The 22,369-nt window shown below is 40.4% G+C and overlaps 1 protein-coding gene across 14 annotated transcripts in view; it reads right to left on the bottom strand.

Moving 5' to 3' along the window:
- Window positions 1–22,369, bottom strand: part of LOC111247254 (uncharacterized) — a 218,675-nt gene that overhangs the window by 80,397 nt on the left and 115,909 nt on the right. For 8 of the 14 annotated variants that reach the window (XR_002672045.2, XR_015324509.1, XR_015324510.1 and 5 more), the window contains 3 exons: window positions 3,338–4,100; window positions 943–1,931; window positions 483–589 (listed from right to left, as the gene is read on the bottom strand). Coding sequence is in view for 11 of the 14 variants with exons in the window: in XM_022797942.2 (XP_022653677.1) it covers window positions 483–589; window positions 943–1,931; window positions 3,338–4,100 (1,859 nt within the window). In the remaining 3 variants the exon portion in view is untranslated. Of the gene's footprint in view, window positions 1–482; window positions 590–942; window positions 1,932–3,337; window positions 4,101–8,609; window positions 8,789–15,663; window positions 15,846–15,881; window positions 15,987–17,179; window positions 17,319–22,369 lie in introns of those variants that run through there. The other 6 variants (XM_086984623.1, XM_086984620.1, XM_086984624.1 and 3 more) reach the window with 6 other exon arrangements.

The following is a 22,369-nucleotide window of genomic DNA, read 5'->3' as shown; positions in this document are numbered from 1 at the left end:
ATAGGGTGAACAAAGAAAAGATTAGAGACAGTTGGAATATGTGGCTCTACAGTAGGCCACTGTTTAGCTAGTCTCTTGAGAATTCCTAGTTTTTTCGTTTCATACCAATACGCCCTGTTTAATGGCCTTAAGCAGGATTGCCGAGATTAATGAGCACTAGTAATAGAAATCTATTACATGATCAGGGTACTTCATATTGCTTGTCTCTCATTAAGACATCGAAACAAGATCAGTGAAATCGTAACAGGCATCAATCACCTTGTTGCTCACTAGTGGCCTTAGCAGTACGCGGTTAGTAGTCACAGCGGTCGAAGGCCATATAGGACGTAGTCAACAGAAGTGAGATGGGAACAGCCAGATGTCGGGAATCATGCATGAGTGTCACTTTCAGTCTGGCTTACTTTACCCTTTGCCTCCATGAAGAAGAACTACGACATGCATCGTGCAGGATCGTACAGTATAGGCGTTGAGAAGAAACTCACCACCACGTGGTCCGGCACCACCTTGGGTAGCTGAAATCGTTTTATAGGCTTGCGTATCGCTGCTTCCTGTCGATGAGTTTGATTCAGCCTTCTTTTTGATTGTTACCCTGGATGAATAGCAAGAAATACATTGTCAGTAAGTATGTAATTGTAATATTTTAGACAACTAGGGTTAAGAGAGAAATGATCTTGGAACAAATATTGTTCTTTGACGTGCCCATTCAATAAGCGTCTTTTTCAATCATATTATTTTAAAAAGGTTTACCGATAAATGTATTAGCTTCATTATTTATCTTCTCCTTCTAAGCGCTGATGTCTCTCAATATCATTACTTTTATCAACGGTGCTATAGTTCGGATCTATGCAACTTTACTACGAGTATGTGGGAAAATGATATTTATATTGATCACACGCGATTTCCAAGATCCCGACAGCCCGAAATTAGTTTCATTATACGAACCTCCTAAATATCACAGACACGTCATTTTTGCTGCTGCTATCGGAATTAGTTGGCGAACTTGCTCTTTGGCCGGTTACGGCCTGTCCCAAATCAACATCGACTCTACCGTCGCCAGAACTGCCACTGGGGCCGTGGCCGACGGCAGGCGACGAATGCGGCCGAAATTGTCGTGATTGTTGGTGTAAGGTTGAGGCTTGTCCTGGCTGGGGGCTGAGCGAACCTAAGTGACTGTCAACTATCTCGAGTGAGTTAGACGCATTTTCACGCTGACTTCGCCAAGATAAAGGCACTGACTGAGCGGAAACGGGCTGTTGCTGGATGGGACCTGCCGCCCCACATATTCCGGCACTAGTTGCTGTTACCCCCGGAGAACTCAAACCAATCGATGAGCTTGGTGATTGATTCCCAGTTCCTGACAAAGTTGAACCTAGGATAACTCGACCAGGTCCAGAGAAGTGGGGTTCACTGGTAAGTCGGCCCTTGTTTCGTACCGAAACAGCTTTGTTGTTACTGCTAGTGCCACTGGTGGCGGAGCTGACGGAGCGTTCATCTAATCTCTTCGGCTTGGCAGGTAGAACAGGGGATCTCTTCAAGGCGGTTGTGCTACAGCTGTGATTGAGGCTATTATGTTCCGTTTGTTGCGAGTTCGTTGCTGACGCTGTACCAACGAGAAGATGGTGAGGTGTTGAAGGTTCTTTGCCTCCGCTACTTGCGATACTGCTTGTCTCCGAGCTGAGCGTTGATAATGATGAAGTCTTAGCGGAAGTGGAACCTTTTGTGTGCTTGTTAATTGGTGTGCATCGTCTTGGGACGCCGTTGAGCGACGGTGACGGTGAAGTTGAGGGACTTGACAAGTGAGTGGAAGAACTTCGTGGGGCTGGGCTACGTCGATGCGGAGTTTGAGGTGAATGACTTCGCGAAGGTGGAGGCGTTTGCCGCTGAGGCGAGCTATCGAATCCGGGTCCGAATTTTAATGGCGCACTTGGTACCTAAATGATTACCGTCATTGCGTCGAAGATTCCGCGTTGAAAACCACACGAACAACGACAGACAACAAAATGCAGGCCGAAAAAAGAAGGTTAGATTTAATGCTATAAGGTAGATACGGACAGGAAAAAATGGTACTTTTGCATACGTAAGGATGATGAATGACGCGTCATTTGTTATTACTTACTTTTTAAAATATAACAACAGTAATAACAATAATGAAAGTGAATAACTCCACACAATAATACGTATCACTGAGATACACTGAGATACGTTTTCTTTGGGATAATAACAATGTTTGTTCGATACTACAGAAATTTTTTGTTTCCTTTTTTAGTGTTCATCAACATAAATGATTAATGATAAATAACAATTGTTATTTGTAAATTGTCTGTTCGTCAAAAGCAGGTACTGTAACATTAAAACCTATAATTAAACAGCGCAGTCATAAAGCTAATGTTTAGCGGTTCTAGGCTAAAGGGCTTTGTGCAATTAGGCTAACACCGGTACATGAGTCACAATTAATTCCTGCTTCATTCCTAAGTATAGGCCAATCTTTGAGCAGGCTTCTAGATGAGTATACGTAGAGTTTCTAGGTATACGAACAGGTGCTTCGGGATACAACAGTCGCAACAAAATATATGCCATAAGGACAGAAGTGAACATTTGACAGATTCGCGTCAATTATTACTCAACGGTAAATTTATAAAGTATTAATTGACTGTATTATCGTTAGACAACGCTTGGGGCGATAAAACAACTCCAATGTTTGTCCGATTCATGGAAACAATACCACATTCTCGTGTCCGTACCTGAATGTCTCTATTTCGGTTAACGTTATGAATAAATACAGGGATCATATTGGCGTCTATTATTTTGCTGCAACATAGCTAAACCTTTAGATGTAAAAACAAGTATATATAGAAATTACGGTCGAAAAGATAGCACACAATTTGAAACGCAATGACCTGGAAGGACAGATAGTCGCAGCTTTACTGACATCAGCGATACGATGTAATCTTATAGGCTCAAACACAGAAAGGTGATAGGTGCAAAAACGTAAATTCACTAGACAACCTGGGGCTCACCTTCGAATTGGCCCCGTTTCAATATAGATCATACTTAGATCGTGACGTCCTATCTAGCTTTTGGTCAACTATGATAGCATGCATAGACACATCCTATGATAGGTCAAGTACACAGTAAAAACTCAAGGATACGAATAGACAAAAGGGATTCAGGCCGTGGGCAAATTGTATTCCTCTAGGTTAACCAAACGCTACTGAACAAGATGGACAAAAATAAAGTGGCCTGTGTCTTAGTCAGTAACATAAAACTGAGCCCAAAATTGAGATTAAAATACAATTGAAATCCCGAAATAAGAACAAACAGAAAACGAAAAACTTACATCGACCTTTGATTGGGTGTTAATCAGGTGGTAATTTGATTGGTTGTTGAGGTTGCAATATTGAGTTTGATGGTGATGGTCACTCAGATCAGCAGAACAAGGCAGACCAATAGAGGGCAATGAAGGCGTTCGTGGTGGTAACGAAACGTCATCATACACGACAACATCGACAGGTGGGGCTGTTGTTGTGGTTGCCCCATCACGCTCGGATGCGGTACCAGCAGCACCTCCGTCAGCTACAGATTTGTTGACGCTGCCCCAATTGTGGTTTCTAGGCTTGTTCTTACAATCGTTGTTGTATGTGTCGCTCTTGTTGTCGTTATGTTGGAAATTGTCACTCACCGCTAAATTTCCTCCATTGGTCTGCTGTTGCTGTTGTTGAAGCTTGTAATATGCCTGGGCGGCGAGAAACTTGCGTGGGATATGCTCGGGATTGGAAGCTGCGGCTTGAAGTTGCGACGGCAATACTGGCGTTGGCAGGACCGTCGCCCCTGGTGGCAACCGCGACCCGTGCTGGGGGGTCGCCGGCACCGAGTTCGGTGCCGACAGAATTGGTGATACGACGACAGGCGGCGAACCGCTCTGAGGAAAACGGCGTCGGTAATTTCCAGCTTCTTTGCTGCCACCCCCGCCGCTGCCTCCACTGCCGACTCCGCACGGTAATGCCGATCCTCCTGCCCCTAATGCTGCCCCACGAAGAGATCCCGCCGACGAAGACGAGGGCGACGCCTGCATCCACTGACCGCTCGTTGCCTTTAGCTCCCTGCAGAGATAAAAGGAATGAGAGGAAGCGTCAAGTCAGAATACGCGACGAAACATACGGAGAAGAACAGCGAGGTAACAGCGAGAAAAACTGATGAAAAAAGTATATTTTAGACTATAATAGAGTAAGTAAAATGAGATAACAAACGTATAATACTACTAAAATACTATGACGTTAAGAATTGAATAGACCGTATAGCAAGTAGAAACACCTGTATGCACTCGACTGAATAGGAACACTTGGCCACTATCCTATTTCACCATATTCTGAACCACTTTGGCCTAGTTATTTGCGACAGACGCTCGTGTGCCCCTATCGATCCTCGTTAGATGTATTTGATTTTAGCAGCGTCTTCGTATTTTGAAGTTGGCGCCAACTCCAACAATCTAAAGCTGCGCTTGCGTACTATCAAGATCTCTGCTAAACTTTGTTGTAGGCAGTTTCGGCAAGGACATATACCCTTATCGGATTTATATTAGCTATAAAACATTAGCATAACCCGTTATGCTACCACCAAAATAACTAATATTGAGAACAAAATGAAGAGGGAAGCAAACCCACAAAAGGATTTACTCACAATGAAGAAGAGACAATCGTTTGTTGGGTGAATCAAGTCAGGTTCAATGGTGACAAAAGAAACTAGTTGACATCACATAACCGAAATTTAACACTTAGATAAGAAGCAGTTCACTTGGTTTTCGCTAAAATCAGAAGTTCCTACAGAAATGACGGTTTCAGACAAGAACGAAATTAGGCGACGAATGCGAGAGAACCGAAGAGGAGATCATTGAAACAATGCATCCGATGTCAAAGGGCTCATTGCAGTGGCGTATGATCAGCCTCGATGTTCGAAAAGAGTATGGAGGACTCTTAAAATTAAAGAAAAAAGGCCTTACAGCTAAAGAAGTGTCTGCTCCAATTGTAAACTTACTCGTTTATCACACCAGAAGCCCATTTGTTCATAGTATAAAGTTTTATTTAAAGTCCCCTGTTGTTAGTGATTCAAGTCATCCGACACTTTAAGTCACCTAATGCACAGTTTAATCTCTCTGCAACGGGGGTAATCGGCGGGAGATATAAGAGAGAGGAGTTAATCTAATTTCCCTTCTTCATCCCCGTCAAAGTGAATGTTACGAACCTCTCCATCATCTCAGACAATGCATTACCGTTGTGACTTCAAAAACAAGAGTAAATCAAATAAAATATAAAAAAAAAAAAAGCTTTATTCGTTATTTTCTGTTATTGCTTTCGATGTGCCAACTAAGAAACCATAACAGCTTACCGACCCCCACATGATACCGCTTTGTTGACTATTTAACCTAAGTAGCTACTACTCCATTAGACACTCTTTCCGTTAATGCACCTCATTGATCGACGCAAACGGAAACATTTGTAGAGCGAAAAGGGACTTGCAGAAGTCCAGGTAGACTGCATGCCTTCCATCAGTTCATAATCCTGTTGTTATAATGCGTATCGTTGATGGAACCACTCACTACCAGCTTCATGGTGCTTTTTCCGGAAGTGAAATTAAGCAGTTCCACTTTATAATCCATTAAGCAGTACTTGCTTTGTCTTCATAATATCCGTGGCGCACCGTAAATTGCTAACATATCCTATATAGCGTTGATGACCAGTAACGCATCGGGCAGTTGCTTGCTGTATAGCCAACTGTGCAGAGATCTCTATATGCAGTACGATGTAGCCAGGACCATAACCTACAGGTATGTAGCCTTAAGCCAGGTATAATTCGGTAATTAAAAGAATTGAAAATGAGCTTGCGTCGTCAAAATTTAGGTAGCCAAGCAGCCTATAGCCGTTCATAGCGTATGTATATAGTACGTACATTAGTAGTTTGTACACTCGAATGAATATTATGCCGACCGCAGGCGAGATGCTAACGGGACAATTGCAGTAAATCTTGACTGACCTTGTCAAAATATGGCACCATATTGAAGCGTGATATGATCATATGGGATGTTTGCAAAGATTCCACCCACTCCATAAGTATAGCACGAAACAATCAACATTTCTGATCATATGGATCGTAGATTCGCTGGAAGTAGGTCGATGATATATCAATGGTGTCGCTGTTGAATGCGAAAGCAAATGGCGCGTGGAATCGGAGCAATATGCCGATATCGTTGTTAGTGAAACGAAAATTTATGCCGTCCGCTTAAAACGTTTGCATTTGCATTTATTTTTAATACGTTACCTATTACTCGAAGGTGGAACAACTGGATTATATCTAAGTTATACATCAACTTCTATGCGTTATACAACATTTGTATTTGGTAATTAATTTGTTCGAATCTCAACTTTTGCTTAATAGAAAGTCTTTCTCACTCAAACATTAACGTGATAATGACACATTCCTGTATGTAGTCAAATAATTAATACTGTAATAATCAAGTTGCTGATAATCCTACTTTGACGAAGCACTTATCACACTTAAGTTGTATCAGTCATGCAAAAATTTAATCAAAGGCTCCAAGTTCCTGTCACGACAAGTTAACTTCAGTCAATAGAATCAAAATGTTATCCAACAACAACTTCGATTAGCAAGATTCTTTTTTCAATTATCGATGCACAAACTATTTGTTGGCAGAGAGGAAGGTTTAGTGTTGGAGAGTTATTTTATTTTATTATTGCTAACGCCTTTTAGCATGTAGATCTTCACTGAAAGCTATACGCGATTTGAGTAACCTCTTAACTTCAACATCAGTCTCCAAAATAATGCAAAAAAGATGAAAATGAAACAGTTATATCTGGCTAGACTAATCACAAAAAAATAGATTGAGTTTTTTTAACAGCGCACGCTTCGTCCAAAAATATTCAGCCAATCTCTTAATCTCTAATCGCTTATCAGGCTGGATATTCATATGGAAATTGTTTCTGGCTTGTCTGGTTCGACAAGCGGAAGTTTCAGGCTTTAAAAGGCCAAACCGAGACAGCGTAAAAACTTGAACATAGGTGAGGCGTTGGATTCTGATTAATTTTCTCAACCTGTACTGATTAAGAATGTTTCATTCACTCGGACATTTTTTACAGTGTCGTCACTTTGACGGAACAAAATGAAAGCTTACTAAAAACTTAGGGCGAGTCTTTTAGGAAACGCTCGAATATATGAAAGCGTCAACTGCTCGATGATAATAAAGTAACACGGTGGAATGTAAAATGTCTCCGTGGACATGTTTAGGGAAATAGTCATCTACGATATTGCTAAATTAACCACAATAATTCATGACTCAGGGACAAAACCTTGACTATGGGGATCTTCGTCTACGATGAAGAATAAGCGAGGATCTCACACATTTAAGTAGACGAAAAACTAACTATAATGTGATCCACCCGAATGATAATCGCTTCTACCAGGCGTATGGCGGCCGTGCGGTTTTCTCAGTAATTTTACTGTAATTATAGACGCTTTATTGTCTGAATACATACAGAAGTCGTAAAACTATTTTACTAGAAGCTTCAAATTTAAAAAGGCCGGTAGCCCCTATCTCCTCGGCCCTGCGTCTTCTTTAGTCGAGAGGAGGGAGTCTTTCTCCTTGAAGCCAGCAAAGGAGTTATTTTTGTGCCTCGAGCGAACTTCAATCAAGGACATGAGAAAAGCTGACGCTTAAGCCTATTCGCATATTTGTGCGCGTAGGCTATGCGCATGGCCAATAGGAGCTCTACGTGGAAGCTAATTAGAGTAACAAACACAACAAGACGCCATGACATCAAAACTAATTAGACAGATGCAGTGACGTACCGACTTAACGCTTATTTTTGCCAATAAAAGCGGCGGTTAAATCGGTGTCTCGAGGGCATCGTAAATGCGACACGACGCGAATGGATGAGTCGGCGTCATCAACCTATTTTTTTAGGCATTTTCGGTTGCTCGTCACACGGACAAAAAAAAAACGGACGATCAAAAGCTTTTCTTTTTTTTTTAGTAATTCAGTGTTATTGCAAAAACATCAGTACATCCTGCAAGATGTCTTATAAAAGCAGTTGACATTATGAACCCACGACGAAACATTATTTGAAAGGACTTAATTACTGAGGACAGCTGTGCATTGTATAATCTGGCAATTTTATGCAGCACTTTAATACACTCACGAAGAATAAAATTGCGATAAAACACGCAGATACATGTTCCGTCATTATTGATAGCGCGTTGACGGGCCTAAACCCTTACAAACATATTGGAATAATACCGTAAATTTCGAAATTGTTCAAAGGACATAAGCTAGATTTCTTTCACACGCGACTTCTCGCGGTAAAGGATTAGGGCTAGAAAGCTAAATCGGGCAAAATGCTTAGTTGTCCTGCATGACTACGACTGTACCTGGAATCCTTGCGCAAATGTAACATCATGTATTTGTTTATCAAGAATCAAATCACTTTACTACTAAAGTGCCACAAATGAACGACGCAGCCAAAATGGCTGCACCTATACTGCATAATAGAAGTCTATAAAAAATGAAATTTTTTAACTGAGTTTGCTTCAATGCCACTTACTCAAGAGATCCGTTATCAAACGAATTGTTCGCTGGCCGCCGATTCGCAGGGACTCGAGGCGATTTAATGTGAACCGGTAATCTTTTTTTTATCGACACGCGGAGCAAGCGGGAGACCAGGATCGTGCGGTTATATTTTATAACGTTACACCGTCTGATGTCATAGGCTGTCGCACACCTCTGTATGATCGTAAAAATTAACGACAATTTCACAGGCAGACTGGTCATATGGATTAATTAGTGGTAGTAAAATTGACAAAATGGGCCATATCCAAGGAAAATGTACCTACAAATTTATAGAGGAAATCATGCTTATTCAAAAAGTAAATAATACTGCTAGTTCGGATGTCTGCATAGAATGGCTATTAGTCATAATGTGCAGATGTATCTGGTATGTAATAGATAGAATGCTACAATGAGCGTGGGTGACATCGGTGCAATTATGAGCATGCTTAAACAGTGTTGTTCCATGTACAGCAGCACAACCTAAATAATTCTTGTGAGGAAGTCCTTCATTTGTAAACAACTGTAGTCAAATTCGGTCTCGTTTGATAAAAATAAGAGGACCCTCTCATCTCAAATATGTGACCTTCTAAGGGCTATGATATCTCTTTTTTATACAGTACTATATTATTAATTAGATTCGATGCCATTAAATACAAATCATGCGGGTTAAATGAACGATCACTTTTAAGGATCAAAAGTGTTTTTATAATATTGGTTAACTTAGCTTCGTTTTTGTTCAGTGTAAAAAGGTACACCACTTCGAATTGTAATTTTATCTCAGCTAGATTATCATATGAAATAAAATTAGGTTGAATTCAGAAAGGAACCTTTCTTTGTGCTTAAACCCTCCGACTTTCGATCTTCAATTCCGTATCCCACAATTACTGCTTAGCTGAGCCTGTAGATACCATAGCGCCACGTGGTGGGTACACAACGAGTTGCTTGTGATCTTTGCTGAACAGCACCTCTACATTAACGTAGATGGCGCCAAAATCATTCGTCCCTTTTCTTATCTATTCTTTCTGATTTCAGGCGGAAAGAGCTTTTGGCTTACTTGTTTCGCTCGATTATCTGCTAGGTGACGAGCTGAGCAGCGCTTGAACATGACAATTGTACAACGCAAACTGTGCAGTACAATGTACTGATTCGAGCCATTTTGTCAGCTATGTCCCAGCTGCTACAGGAACGATAACAGTTAGGTCCTATCCTTACCCCTGTTCAGCATTATCTGCCAAAAAGGTACCCGTCAGTTGTCTATTGACTAACGGCTTCGATCTTGCGTAGCACACTGAATGGCTTCGTACGTCTTTCACCGACCTGAGGCGCTGCGAATGCTGTCTAGCGAGGTAATGAGGCCTTCAGTCAGTCGGAATTAGTCTAGCGGGTGTGACAAGCATAACGCCAGTGGTAACTGCACCATTCATGCCGCTCAACACGGAAGAATTAGAACGGATGACCAATGCTTTTGTACCGGTTCGGCTTAATTTTATAGGCAGGCAAAGACGACAACAAACAAACAATCTGCGTCCACGAAGCCCTTGTCCACTAACTGCTGTTAGAGCTTAGTTCAGCGTCTGCAGCTGTTATATCTACTAGATCTATCTGACCATAAGCACCAGTATGGTGGCAAAAGACAATAGCTGTTGGGGCCCGCTAAAGACAAATCTCGCCTCCTATCTGGTTGGTACATTACCGGACAACTGAATAGGACCGTGAAGTCTAATGCAGCTTTATACAAAGTTTTATCAGCGTATATAAATGAAATCAAAGTACGTTTGGAAATATCCTTTGCCGAAAAACTCCATTTTGGTTGTTTCATATATAAGCTATCGCACTTAGCGTGCAGGTGTTCAATACGCGTTGTTGAGAAATTTCTATCACTTAGTCAGTAACACACTCAGTGACATGATCGAATCGATTTAAATATCGCAACAAACATCACTTATATATAATTACTATTATTATTACCCTCATTGTAAGTGGCCTACCTTGGATGCATTTTTTTTTTACCTAGGTTTGGCATAAAGAATGATCATATATCTATCTGATATACGATCATCCATTAGGGTTTGACGTCGTTAAGGCGTTGGCTCGAAACAAAGTCTAATAACCGGAATTAGGTACGTCGTAGGTAACAGAATCTTTTATCTGTTCCAAAAATATCAGCTAATAGTAGATATGCAGTAAACCAGTCTTAGTATCACAACGTCTTTAATCTAGTATTTTTATCTCTTCTATGGTTATCAGATCATGGAACGAGAAATATACTTATGTTACGTATGTATTCTACCTTTTCAATGTAAGAAAGAGTAACATGTAGTACATATTTGGTATAACAAAGCGTCAGCTAAAATATCTTGAGAGCCTGCTAACTTCCCGTGAAAATTGTTTGTTTTGACAAAAATGTATTCCCAAAATAGAAAAGTAGGTCTTTTTGTTTGCGATATCCTAAATATATAATTCAGATAGGTCTTCGGTTCCTGTTCGGCCCTCGGTGCTTCATAGCTTGTTAATCTTCTAGACTATATTACAGGCGGCATGGAGTGCGCGTTCGGCCTCGAAGTCCGACAACCGCCATGTGTTCCTGCGGCATTGCTGACATATAGGCTGTATAGCATATAAGTACATGCGCATGGTTTTCTTTTTTGTTATTAATTACTTCTACAATAACAAGCTATAAATAGCAAAAAATGACGTCTTACATTTATTGATTAATTGTTGCTATATGATAACGTGCTTACTCAACATTTCAACTCGTTCTTTTTATCTTAGCATCTTCACACGGTTCGCTCCAAACAATTGTTGCTTAAGTAGCGTAGCTCCATGAGGGACACCGACATCCTTCGTTCAAACCATCTTTTAAATCAACTATAATAACAGAAAAATCAATAACGGCAACGATTGATTGCCTTTTATGATAGCGTATTTAAGCGATGCGTAGAGAGGATCGAGGAGAAAAAACAAGCGATAAAATTTAAAAACAAAAGACACTTCAGTGTTACTGAAGTAGGCCCCGTCCTTGCCATCTCGCTATGCTAAAATACTTTTATTTGGGAATTATACTTTTGACGACGTTTCCATCTAAATATCTATCCTGCCCCAAAATATCGCTTGAGCAATCAACGGGTGTAAACATGCTTTCCCCCATACATAAAAGTAGTGAGTTCTATACGCAATATTGCTAACCTGCATATTGGAGCGTCTCCTAAACACTATCGTTTAGGAAAATCAAGCCAATGTTCACGCAGTGTGCAGTACTGGCTCCGGCCAATTTATATCCTACTAGATTCTACTATATATGACGCTACGTGTTAACGATCTTGGTATTCTTTTTGTTGTTGGTAACGCTTCAGCGTCACATTTCCCTGCTTCCCTTTCTGAATTTCGTCCTGTAGTTTGACGGTCAATGCTCCTTTCCGATCTATCACTGTCTTTCAAGTTACAGGACTCTCTTTCGGTTGATCTACTAAACAGAAGAAAGCGAAAAGCTTATCCTTAATCGTACTTTTCGCTTTATTTTCCTTTAGAGGTTCCGAGCCATAGCAATTGCTTTTCGGCCCCTTTTGGCTGATACCATAACGACTGTATCTGATGCAGCCGCCGCCACTATTGATGACTAGGAGAGTTTCACAACAGCAGAATACGATACACAGAACGACTACGGACGCTAGCAGATTACAACGCTTCACAACGGCGAGCTAACCAGCCAAGGTATAAGCAATGCGCGAGATCAGGCCGTGAGCCCGATTTTGCGCTCCTCGGAAGCCGTGAAGGATGTTACAGTCACAGGGACCGCCATTGCCACCTGCTGTGAATGCCGCATCAAGATCTAGGAGGCAGCAGTTAAGGTAAAAACGAAGACGAGCGTCAAAAACACGAGCGGGAATAGATGGTCATATTCGTGGTCAATTGCTGTTTCCTATGATGGCGTCACTGAAACGAACATTGGAAACGTTATATGTGTTCATTCACCTGCTCGCCGACTCGAAGAGCGGATAGAGCTGATTCTGCCTTCAGATCAAAACGACGTATCCGCCCAGAGCAGATCGACAGGAATCTTAAACGGAACGCGCTGAGGTGTAGTGTGTATTAGCATACGATGTATATTGCCGAATCTGCTTTTAAACTTCTGGCTCTAACCAACAACAGGCCGAGTGGACTATGAATAACTGGGTTTGCAAAAATACGTAAAAGCAAATAAGGGCATCGGGCGAGATGCTGTACATGTAAGATTAGTTAGGTAAGTAACTTTCAGTGTTGAAGGTAAGCAAAGGAAAGCGTTTTGGAATAACCGTATATCGGGCTAGAACGGGCCTCAACAAGCTGCATGTAAGAATTATAATTTTCAAGTAACCCAAATTTCAAAACGAACCTTTGCGACCCCAGTTGCGTTCGGCCTTGATTTTAAATTTTGGTCGGGGTTGCGCCAATAATCTAAATTCGCTTTGTCGGATGCTATAATCACAGTAGCTGATAGACGTACTTCTTTCGCTTAATGGTACTTGATTTTAATGAAGCTCACACGTGTTTGTCGAATGCAGAATATAAATTACGCTAACAATGCAAAAAAAATCGTGACCTACTTTTGTTTCTTGACAGCACCATCCTACGATCTTTCTCACAGACACGTTTTCCAAATAGTATAGAATCAGATAAGGCGCTGCCAATTGTTTCATTCTCATTATTTTCGTAAAAACAAGTAAACAAAATGCTACATACAAACGCTTGAAAACGATGGTGTCGGCCAGATTCGGGAAGCGTCACTAGATATTCGTTTAGTCACTCAAAATTGACATAACAATAAGAAACAATTGATTAAAATGACTCAAGTTTGATTTTCGAAACACGAAAGGGAGCTACAAGTTCGTTTGGCTCGATCAGCCGTCTCGTCTTTTTGCTCACCCGCAAAACGTTTACTCGCGTTTTGTAAACATTAAAGAAGCAAAAATACTGACAGCAGTTTTCTTCTGACGTGAGACAAAGAAAAAATCCGAAGGAAACTTTCTGGCCTGATAGCGAGCGCACCCAGAATTCAAGTTGTCTAATTAGCCGCTGAAGCTCTGCCGGCAACGATTAAACCAAATTGCGGGTCACCAAAAATCGTAACGGCTATGGCTTCGCATACTGTCAAAGATACTGCCGTTTACTTATGGCAAAATTCAGCGGAAGGAATATTTCTATCGGACCAACAATCACTTGAGCGCACTGTTTTTCGCAGATTTACTGCTTGAAGAAAAGGCTTAGTCCGCTGGGGATGCTGACGACTGTCGGTCAATAACGGCTACCTTGTCGTTCCTGCAACCTTCAGCAACTAAATTAAATCGGAAATAATCTTAAATCGTCCTGTTCCAGGCGGTTAGCGCTCATGCCGTATCGAGATTATATTGTTTGTTTAGAAGTACGTTTATTAGATGATAGCGGTGAGTTTACTGAAATTATATCGATGATAACGATTATATTATGGTTATTTTATAGAGGAAAGGCTTATTGTAACCTGAAATGTGCGTGTTTTGCTTCATTAATTGATAGTTAAAACAGATGCGACTTCCTTCGCGGTGCCTTCGTTTACCCCCTACCGCAATATATGCAGTTCCAATTAGATATACGCATTTTTCAAACCTATTTTTAATAGCGTGTCGTCTATCAGTGATTAGATCAGGTAAATAGGCCGGACGTTTCATGATATACGTTCTTTGAATCAAACGGACGCAGGAGTTGTTGGGGCCAAGTGCGTGCGACTCCGCAGTTGCGCGGATCTAACGACTACACGGTCGAGTCCTGCAGGATGCCCAGAAAGCTGTAGTACGTTACAGATAACCCCACCACCAAAGACGTAGATAGTGAATTCTAGTTAGCTTAATCCAGGCGTAGCGAAATGCGAGATACGGAAACCCACAGCAGCGAGAACGCAAGATGGCGCGGCTACCGTTGAGCCCTAAATCCTGGAGAAATCTCGCTCATGAGACATCATACTCGGTCAAAGCTATATTTTCCTTGCAACGATTTGATTTCTCCCTGCACGTCAACAATTATCCTTTCCATATTGAAATCAGCCCAGGATCGTTACGTTAGGTACGATCGTTGGTCAAGTAATTCAAGCTTTAGCGACTCATACTTTGAAACGGGCCACAGTGTATACGTACAGGGTTCACTTACCCCACGTAAAACAGACCCTCAATTTCGGTCATACAGCTTCTGAGGTACTTCGTACGATGTTATCCTCTCTATGTAATAAATGTTTAGTGGAATTAATTTCAAAAACATTCTCGTGTGCGCTCACACATTTGTAATGAAAAAAGCAACGTAATCTTGTTATATATACAAAGAAACTAATGAACACTATTACGTTCATTAACTCTTCTTCTTATTTGCTAGAGTCCCGCTAAAAAAAGGATTTCTTAAGTGAAAAAAAAGCAACGAATTTAGATAAAAAAATGTCTTTCTAGACACTTATGCATACATCGGTAAGCTTACTGACCCCGATGCTATAATTTCAATTAGATAAAATTAAATTTAAGATATTACGTTATAATGTGATAGAAAATAGGAAATTAATAGGAAAAGAAGGATAATATAATAAAATAGAAATAATAATAATAAAATAAAAAAGAAAATAGGAAATAACCTATTTTCTACCTAACTGCATATCGATGTACAGACTGTGCCAGCCTTTGATCTTTTTGTTCGTCAATATAGAGTCTATTGAGCTATTCGTTCTTTTTTAGGCCTAGTTAGAGCATTGTTCTACCCGCCGTTTAACCTATATATGTTGTAGCAGCAACGTGCAAAAGTGCCTGAGCTTATTATTGATATAGATACATGAGCCAGATGATAGGCATAGGTTAATACTCTGATCTGTCTAAGTGGAATGAATGTACTGACGTTGAAAAACGACCAAATTTTTCAACAAATTAATAAATGAATAGCAACGAGTAAGGTTCCAGAAACTGTGAGCACGTTTTAAAGTAGTTAAAAGTCAGTAGACAGACCGCCATCGAAGCCTCAATAAGGTAGCTTTTATCTTGCTGGTTTCTTTTTTTCGGATTTACCATGTTCCTGGCATCAGTGTAATGAAGTTCACGCGTAAAGTAGATAAACAGGCTTCACGTCATCGGCTTCGCGCGAGCCGCGTCCATGGATCTATTGGTGGTATATATATATATATATATATATATATATATATATATAGAGAGAGAGAGAGAGAGAGAGAGAGCTTTGTCTCTACTGGAACCACCATGTGAGTGTGATGCACAGGGAAGCTATATACCTGGACTGCTTTTGTGTATTTTTCTCTTCGTTCACGCTATGAGTCCATTGAACGAGTTCGTATCACTCAACCTCCTCACACTGCTCACGCGTTCCTAAGGGAAGTCTACAAATAACATATTAAAAAACAGTTGCTTAAGCTCACAGAGCTATCATTTGAATTCACTAAACAAAATAAGTGTCCCGCATACAAACTGATACGTGTTCTTGCTGGTGTACAAAAGTTTAAGTAGCACCAGATCGCTCTCGGTCTTGTCAACTTTGTCATACTTCCGCTAGAACTTACCGATTTTTCTAGTAGTCAATAACTTTGGAGTGTTATGCTAGTATCACTAAATGAAATAGGTCGCCTTGTTATAACCGAGAATTGGACGTATGCATATGTAAATCCGTAAATTTCTAATACATATCTGTGGTCTTTGATATAATCGTTTCAGATAATTTTTTATATGAAAATCAACATTGACAGCTATGCCTTATTCAGTATACTAATTGTCGTTTGGTCGAACGAAATCACAAACCGTATTGAAACTTATTTTTAACTTATCCGCGCCGGTTTCGTGGCGCTTCTTCCCTTCGCTCGCGCGCTATATATACGTACTTGATCATGGTGCCGGATCACGTGATTACGTGAAATCTATTTTTGCCATCACCTGATTTATGATGAAAAGCCCGTTATGCTTACTTCGTATTGTGAGGCACGACCCGAGTCACAATTGTAATCAAAATTTGTAATGTCCTTCCACTACCTCATTTCAGATATAAGATATCTTCTGATAGCGTCATTTTGTATCCATTAAAGAGCACGCTCCGGTATCACACACGGGTATAGGAAAACTATTAGAGCACATTTTTGCATCATTTTGTATGCTATAATATTGCCATATCATGCAATTGACTAGCCAATGGATTCCCTGTTTGATTGTATCTATGGTAGTGTCATCACTTTTTGCGCGCGTAGCCCAGAAGTCACCCGTAAATAGCTAGTTTTTATCAGACAATTGACCCAGACGTAGGTATCACTCGACATCAAATCTGTCCAATCATTAACGGTCCTCATAAGCGACCATCTATCTGAATATATGTGCACTATTTGTCACCTGAACCGCTGAATAAATCTGAATATTGCAATGGCCAATGTTGCTTACTAAAATCATTACAAAGTCATGGCTCGAAAACAGATTCTATCTACTTGTCGTTGTGTTTTTTTTTAACGCTACCTGGCCCTGTGTCAGCATCTCAATTGACCATTATATAAATTTCGATAAGATAAAAACAGCAAATCACTTTTGTACTTACATATGGGTAAAAGAGAAGAAAGTGCTTCGTATGTTTCATGCCTCTGGCCATATCTCCATAATTGTTGCCTGCCTAATTGATAATAGATGAGCACGCTTTTCCTGCTTTCTGTTGTTGTGTGTACGTGACAGTGATTTGTCTGCAACTCAAAACATGTGGGAACATATGTACGATATGACGCATGTTGATCTGATGATTGAGTTGACCAGCAAAATGCAGTAATGCATGAATTTATCTAGAGGACTAATGGACTTCCGACTTACGTCAGCTGAAAAGGTTTCGTCGTGGGCATTTTGTGTGTGGTCGTCTTTTGCTGCCGACAAGTCAGGGCGCACATAGTGATTACTAGGACAGGCAATAAGGACTACTACAGTATAGCTGTGTAGAGACATAGAACGGTGCTTATTAATCATCGGTGTGGACATAGTGACGATAAACTTGACATCCTTCGTTGCTTCATTCGTTAACACAGCCTCCTACCCTTGACGAAAAGTACATAAGGATCCGCATTTCGTCATCGTAATATCGCACATAAGGCACAACTCATCGACATTTTCTGAGCTGGTTTCAGTGGCGCGAATATTTTAGTAAATCCTGTTGCCCTTTTTAAACGCTACGATACACGCCATTACCATAAAGATATAGTACTAGGCTAACAACAGGCATCCACGTGTAGCTATTTTACAAAAATCTAGTAGCGCGTAAGAACCCCAACTTTTTAATTTTCTGGTGTAATGTAAATAGCCTTTTGGGCCAGCCAGGGCAGTAGTTTAGTAAGTATACTTTTGAATCCAAGGCGCAACTCCCACACTTCGGTCCCACGCATGGGGTACTGGGGAAACAACTCCGGTTGTAGTAGGCAATGCGTACGTGCATTCGCCCATATTTCGTTCGAGAAAAAATATTCAACAGGACAATCGTGAAAAGAAAGAAAAGGTGCTTTTGTTGAGTCGATACTCCAGGTCTAATATGGTGCGTCAGCTAGGTAGGAGAGAAATCCATCTGGCCCACTTGTCCTTAGCGCTATTAATGTATAGAAAGTAATATATGTGCGATCTTTTTGTGTTGCAACGGGACGGCTGGGTCGGTTAGCTAACTGCACGAAGGACACTTCTCTGGGACTGCGCTGATAGTGACCGCAATCCGAACTGCATGACAGAGCTTAGACAGCTCCTAGCGCCATGTTTGACCGCATGTATATATTCAAGTCACGAATAGGCCGGCAATGCTGAACGGGCCTTAGCATAACCGTGCACACAGGCTCGCGCAGAAATACTAAAATGGCAAATATAGTAGCGCTGGCTCTTGGCAGTCATTAAGGGGTCGGGGAGTTCCTTGTACACTCGGCACTAGGAACTGCTATTTAAGTGTGATCAGTTTTTCTCAGAATAGTTGGAATCTGGAAAGAATAATACTTAAGCACATCTCAGGTGTTTTGTGCGATGCGGCTAAGGCCATTTGTTTTTGATTGAACGTTCTTTAAGTTTAGCAAAAGAGAGCGGCTAGGTATACATTTGATATGTATCATATCAAGCTCAGGCAAGCGATGATAGAATGAAATACATGCCAGGAGATTATCTGCCTATACAGTGACATGTTATTAAAAATAAAAAAGGATGTGTTGTATTTATGAAGTATGAGGCTTAAAATTCTATATATAATGACTTTTGTTTATAATGTCATAGACAATTAAATGCATTAAAAGTGGGACGCATGTTCTCTATGTCATAACGGGTGGCGTGCCCTATTGGCAGCGCATCGTGATCGGTGTTAACGGTATAGAAACTGTAACTCGTTATGAATAATAATGCTAATAAATTCAATAGACAAACATAAGCTTCAATGTGATGAGGTACAGCGTGCCATTCTTCCACACCCCCGTTCTGTTTTATTTAAATTTAATCATTGAAAGAACTGCCTACTCACTGTCTCGTATCCGTAGTGCGAAGCTAGATATTTATATTAGACATAAATTATATAGACTATTTATTGTGTCTGGAAACAATTAATTATACATCACGTTTTATAAGCCGTCACAGTTGACGTTTTACAGTTTAATCACCCCTAGGCATAATCCCTAAGTTAAATACTACTCAAGTTTGAAGAAGATTCTGTTAAACGAGACCAGCTCCACGGCTGAGAGGTAATATTTTCGTAAATTTTTTATTTAATGGGTATAACATTAGAATTCGACCCGCACGAAGCAATGGTTGATTATAGGAAAAAGTAAGTCGTCAGAAGAGGCCATACGATTTAATGTAACATTCTGCGTTACTCTTTCCGCGTTCATTCACTCGTTAATGTATGTATATAATATTCGAACGGCCTTCTACACCTCTTCCAATGTACAATGACAAGTAGTTGTAATATAAATATTGAAATAGATTTGTAGAAGCCATTGGAACAGAACTCGAAGCTTCGCTCTATAACATATAGGTACCTAAAATAGTAAAAATGATTTTTTGGCACCTCAACGAAGTTCGTGAGGCACTGAATCTTACCAACTGTTAACCAAACGACGCAAGCCTCCCTTCGCTGCATTTTCACACTGTGTTAAGTTGGAGAGAATAGTTACGGCGTGTCAGAAGCTCGGCAAGCAAAATTTCGACGGACTGATGCAGAAAAAAAAATAGACCTCGAAAATAATAAAAGGAAATGCCCGCCGTATTAGTCCGAGGGCTATGAATGCCTGTGAATAACCTCATTTACTTTTGAATAGCAGACGACGTTAGCTTTGAATGGCGGACAAGTCTATGAAGGCCCTGTAGCAGATTTGGCCAGCAAAGGCCGAAAGATGTCCATCTGCGCCTTCTGTGATCAGTCGGGACAGTCTTCTTTTAGTTTTTGGCTGCGTCTGTTATAGCGGTAATTGAGGTCTCTTTTCTTATTTTTGCTTGAAACATGTTCGCTCTTTATAAGTCAAAACAGAAATTAGGTTACCGGATCGAAGTATTGTCGTTGCTGTCGGCTAGCTATTGTTTATTATTGTCCTAATTATTCAGCGGGCTCTTTAGTCGGTAGAGAGGTAGCCAAAGCCCTCTGTAAGGGCTAAAGGCTACAAGTTTTCTCTAGACATTGCAAGATCATTGAAGATACTGCTAACAATATTCGTTTCACACTATAGACCCTGCGTATCAGAAAAGATACCGCTGACAATATTTAATTATCTGTCGAGCATCAGGTCTCCATATTTCTTGGCCTACAGCTTGTGATTCATATTAGCTTGTTAGTATTGGTACTTCATGTTGTAACTTTGTGTGAACTTGTGTGCTTACTCGGTGTCATGAATAACTTGCACATGTATATATTAGCTCTCGACGTACTGTAGGATAGCAGCTTGCACGAACAGAGAACGACTGCGAAGGTCCAATCACACTGTCTGGCTTGAAACGATATTTCCGAAACTTCTATTTAGGCTTTTGCCGCTTCCCAGCCTCAGGGCCAAAGATACGGACCGACGATGATTCTTAATTTTTCACTCCATGTAACTCTTAAAATCTAGAGCAAGACTGCAGGCACCGTGGCCTCGCTTGCCTGAAAATCGCAGCGTATAACTGCGACGCTTGTACAGTTCTAGACGCCCATAAAGCTGCGGAAATTTAACCATAATATTATCCATTTCGGTCTTGCTAATACATTCATCGTTCATAATAAAAAAAATATATATATATATATACCTCAGTTTTGCTACATGAATGACAGACGTTTGAAAAGCATATATTTTTTGTCATTAGTACATGTTAGACGAATCATTGTCGTAGTAGCAAACATATAGAAAGTTTGAAGATTGAGACATACGTCGATTCCTTCAATCGGGAATTCTCAAAAAATACGATGCGTATCTAATACACACAGGTGCGGTCCTCTCTCTTTGTCCTATATTGTCCATATTTGTATTTCATTCTGTTCTCATTATGTGCTTAAAACGTAATCTATTTCCTTTATACTGCTATCATACAACAGTATAATTGCGATCAAGACGTTACCCATGTTTAACTTATAAATTAACTAGACTCTATTTTAACTGGAAAGTAAGGATTTTGAAATATGGAATAGATTCGCGCCATATCATCACTAGGAAGGTTCGACCAGAGGCTGCTGACGACTGAAAATGATGAGTAGGGCAAATGTAATAAAGAAGATATATATCTCTGCCAAATTCGAATTACACTTAACAGTTATCCAGTGTGAAACTCAAGCAATAAACATTGCTATTAATTATAACGGTGGTGGCACCTGTGCGTATATTTTCCTGTAACAATCGTATTAAATGGCTATTGGGAATAATTTGTTCGGATCTAGGCCGTTTTTGCCTCTAAATACTTGTTCAATATAAAACAACTACAAATGTCCGAATACGTATTAAGCTCAATCAGATCATATGCACGTATCCTGATAGAGCTGCTGAAGAAGACGAGTAAACCGTGTACTTTTGATGGCTAAACGTGACCATTCAAATGGTCTTCTGATTCGCTTATGGGGCCAGCAAATCTAAATGGGTCCGTTAATATTTCTGTTTTCATGAGGTCCAACGTTTTTGACCCCAAATACTTGGGATAATAGAAAGGTCGAGTCGTCTGAGCGTCCACAGGCAGATTTGGGCATATTGACCGGTTAAAAATTCCACATTTTCAGATTTTACTGCACCGTTGGGTCGAACACAACTGTTTCTGTTTATGGACTATGTGTTTGCATTAAAAGTTGCCATGTTGGTGGACCGATACGCACGGGACTAAACAAAGATCACTGCAATGAGAAAAGCTGAGGCTTCGATAACTTTAATAAAGTAGTGTTTGTGAGCCAGCTACGGAAAGTAGAGTACGCGATATGATTGATGAGCAAGATCAGACAGTCGGGAGCGAGGTTTCTAATTACGTATTGTCTGTTGCGGGATATAAAAGAGTTATGGCGGGTATGGCGGATAGAAATCGTGGAATAATACGATTGAATATGAACAGTGTCGTTTGTTATAACTAATACAGTCGATGAAACGAAAAGGAAAAGTCGATGAAACGATCTCGGCCATTGTGACGCATTTATACTAGTTACAAATAATCAGGCGTTATAAAGTTTGAAGTATTGATAAAAACAAAAAAAGGTGTGCACACGGAGCGATGTCTCTCCTTGCCTGTGCCACCCACACGTGTCACACTCTATGGCTAGAGCTGTTTTATTTTTATATACAATATA

The sequence above is a fragment of the Varroa destructor genome, unplaced genomic scaffold (genome assembly GCF_002443255.2).
Source record: "Varroa destructor unplaced genomic scaffold, Vdes_3.0 BEIS01000003.1, whole genome shotgun sequence".
Classification (NCBI taxonomy): domain Eukaryota; kingdom Metazoa; phylum Arthropoda; class Arachnida; order Mesostigmata; family Varroidae; genus Varroa; species Varroa destructor.
Note: the sequence above shows the minus strand (reverse complement) of the source record. Positions and strands in the feature narration are given on the sequence as shown.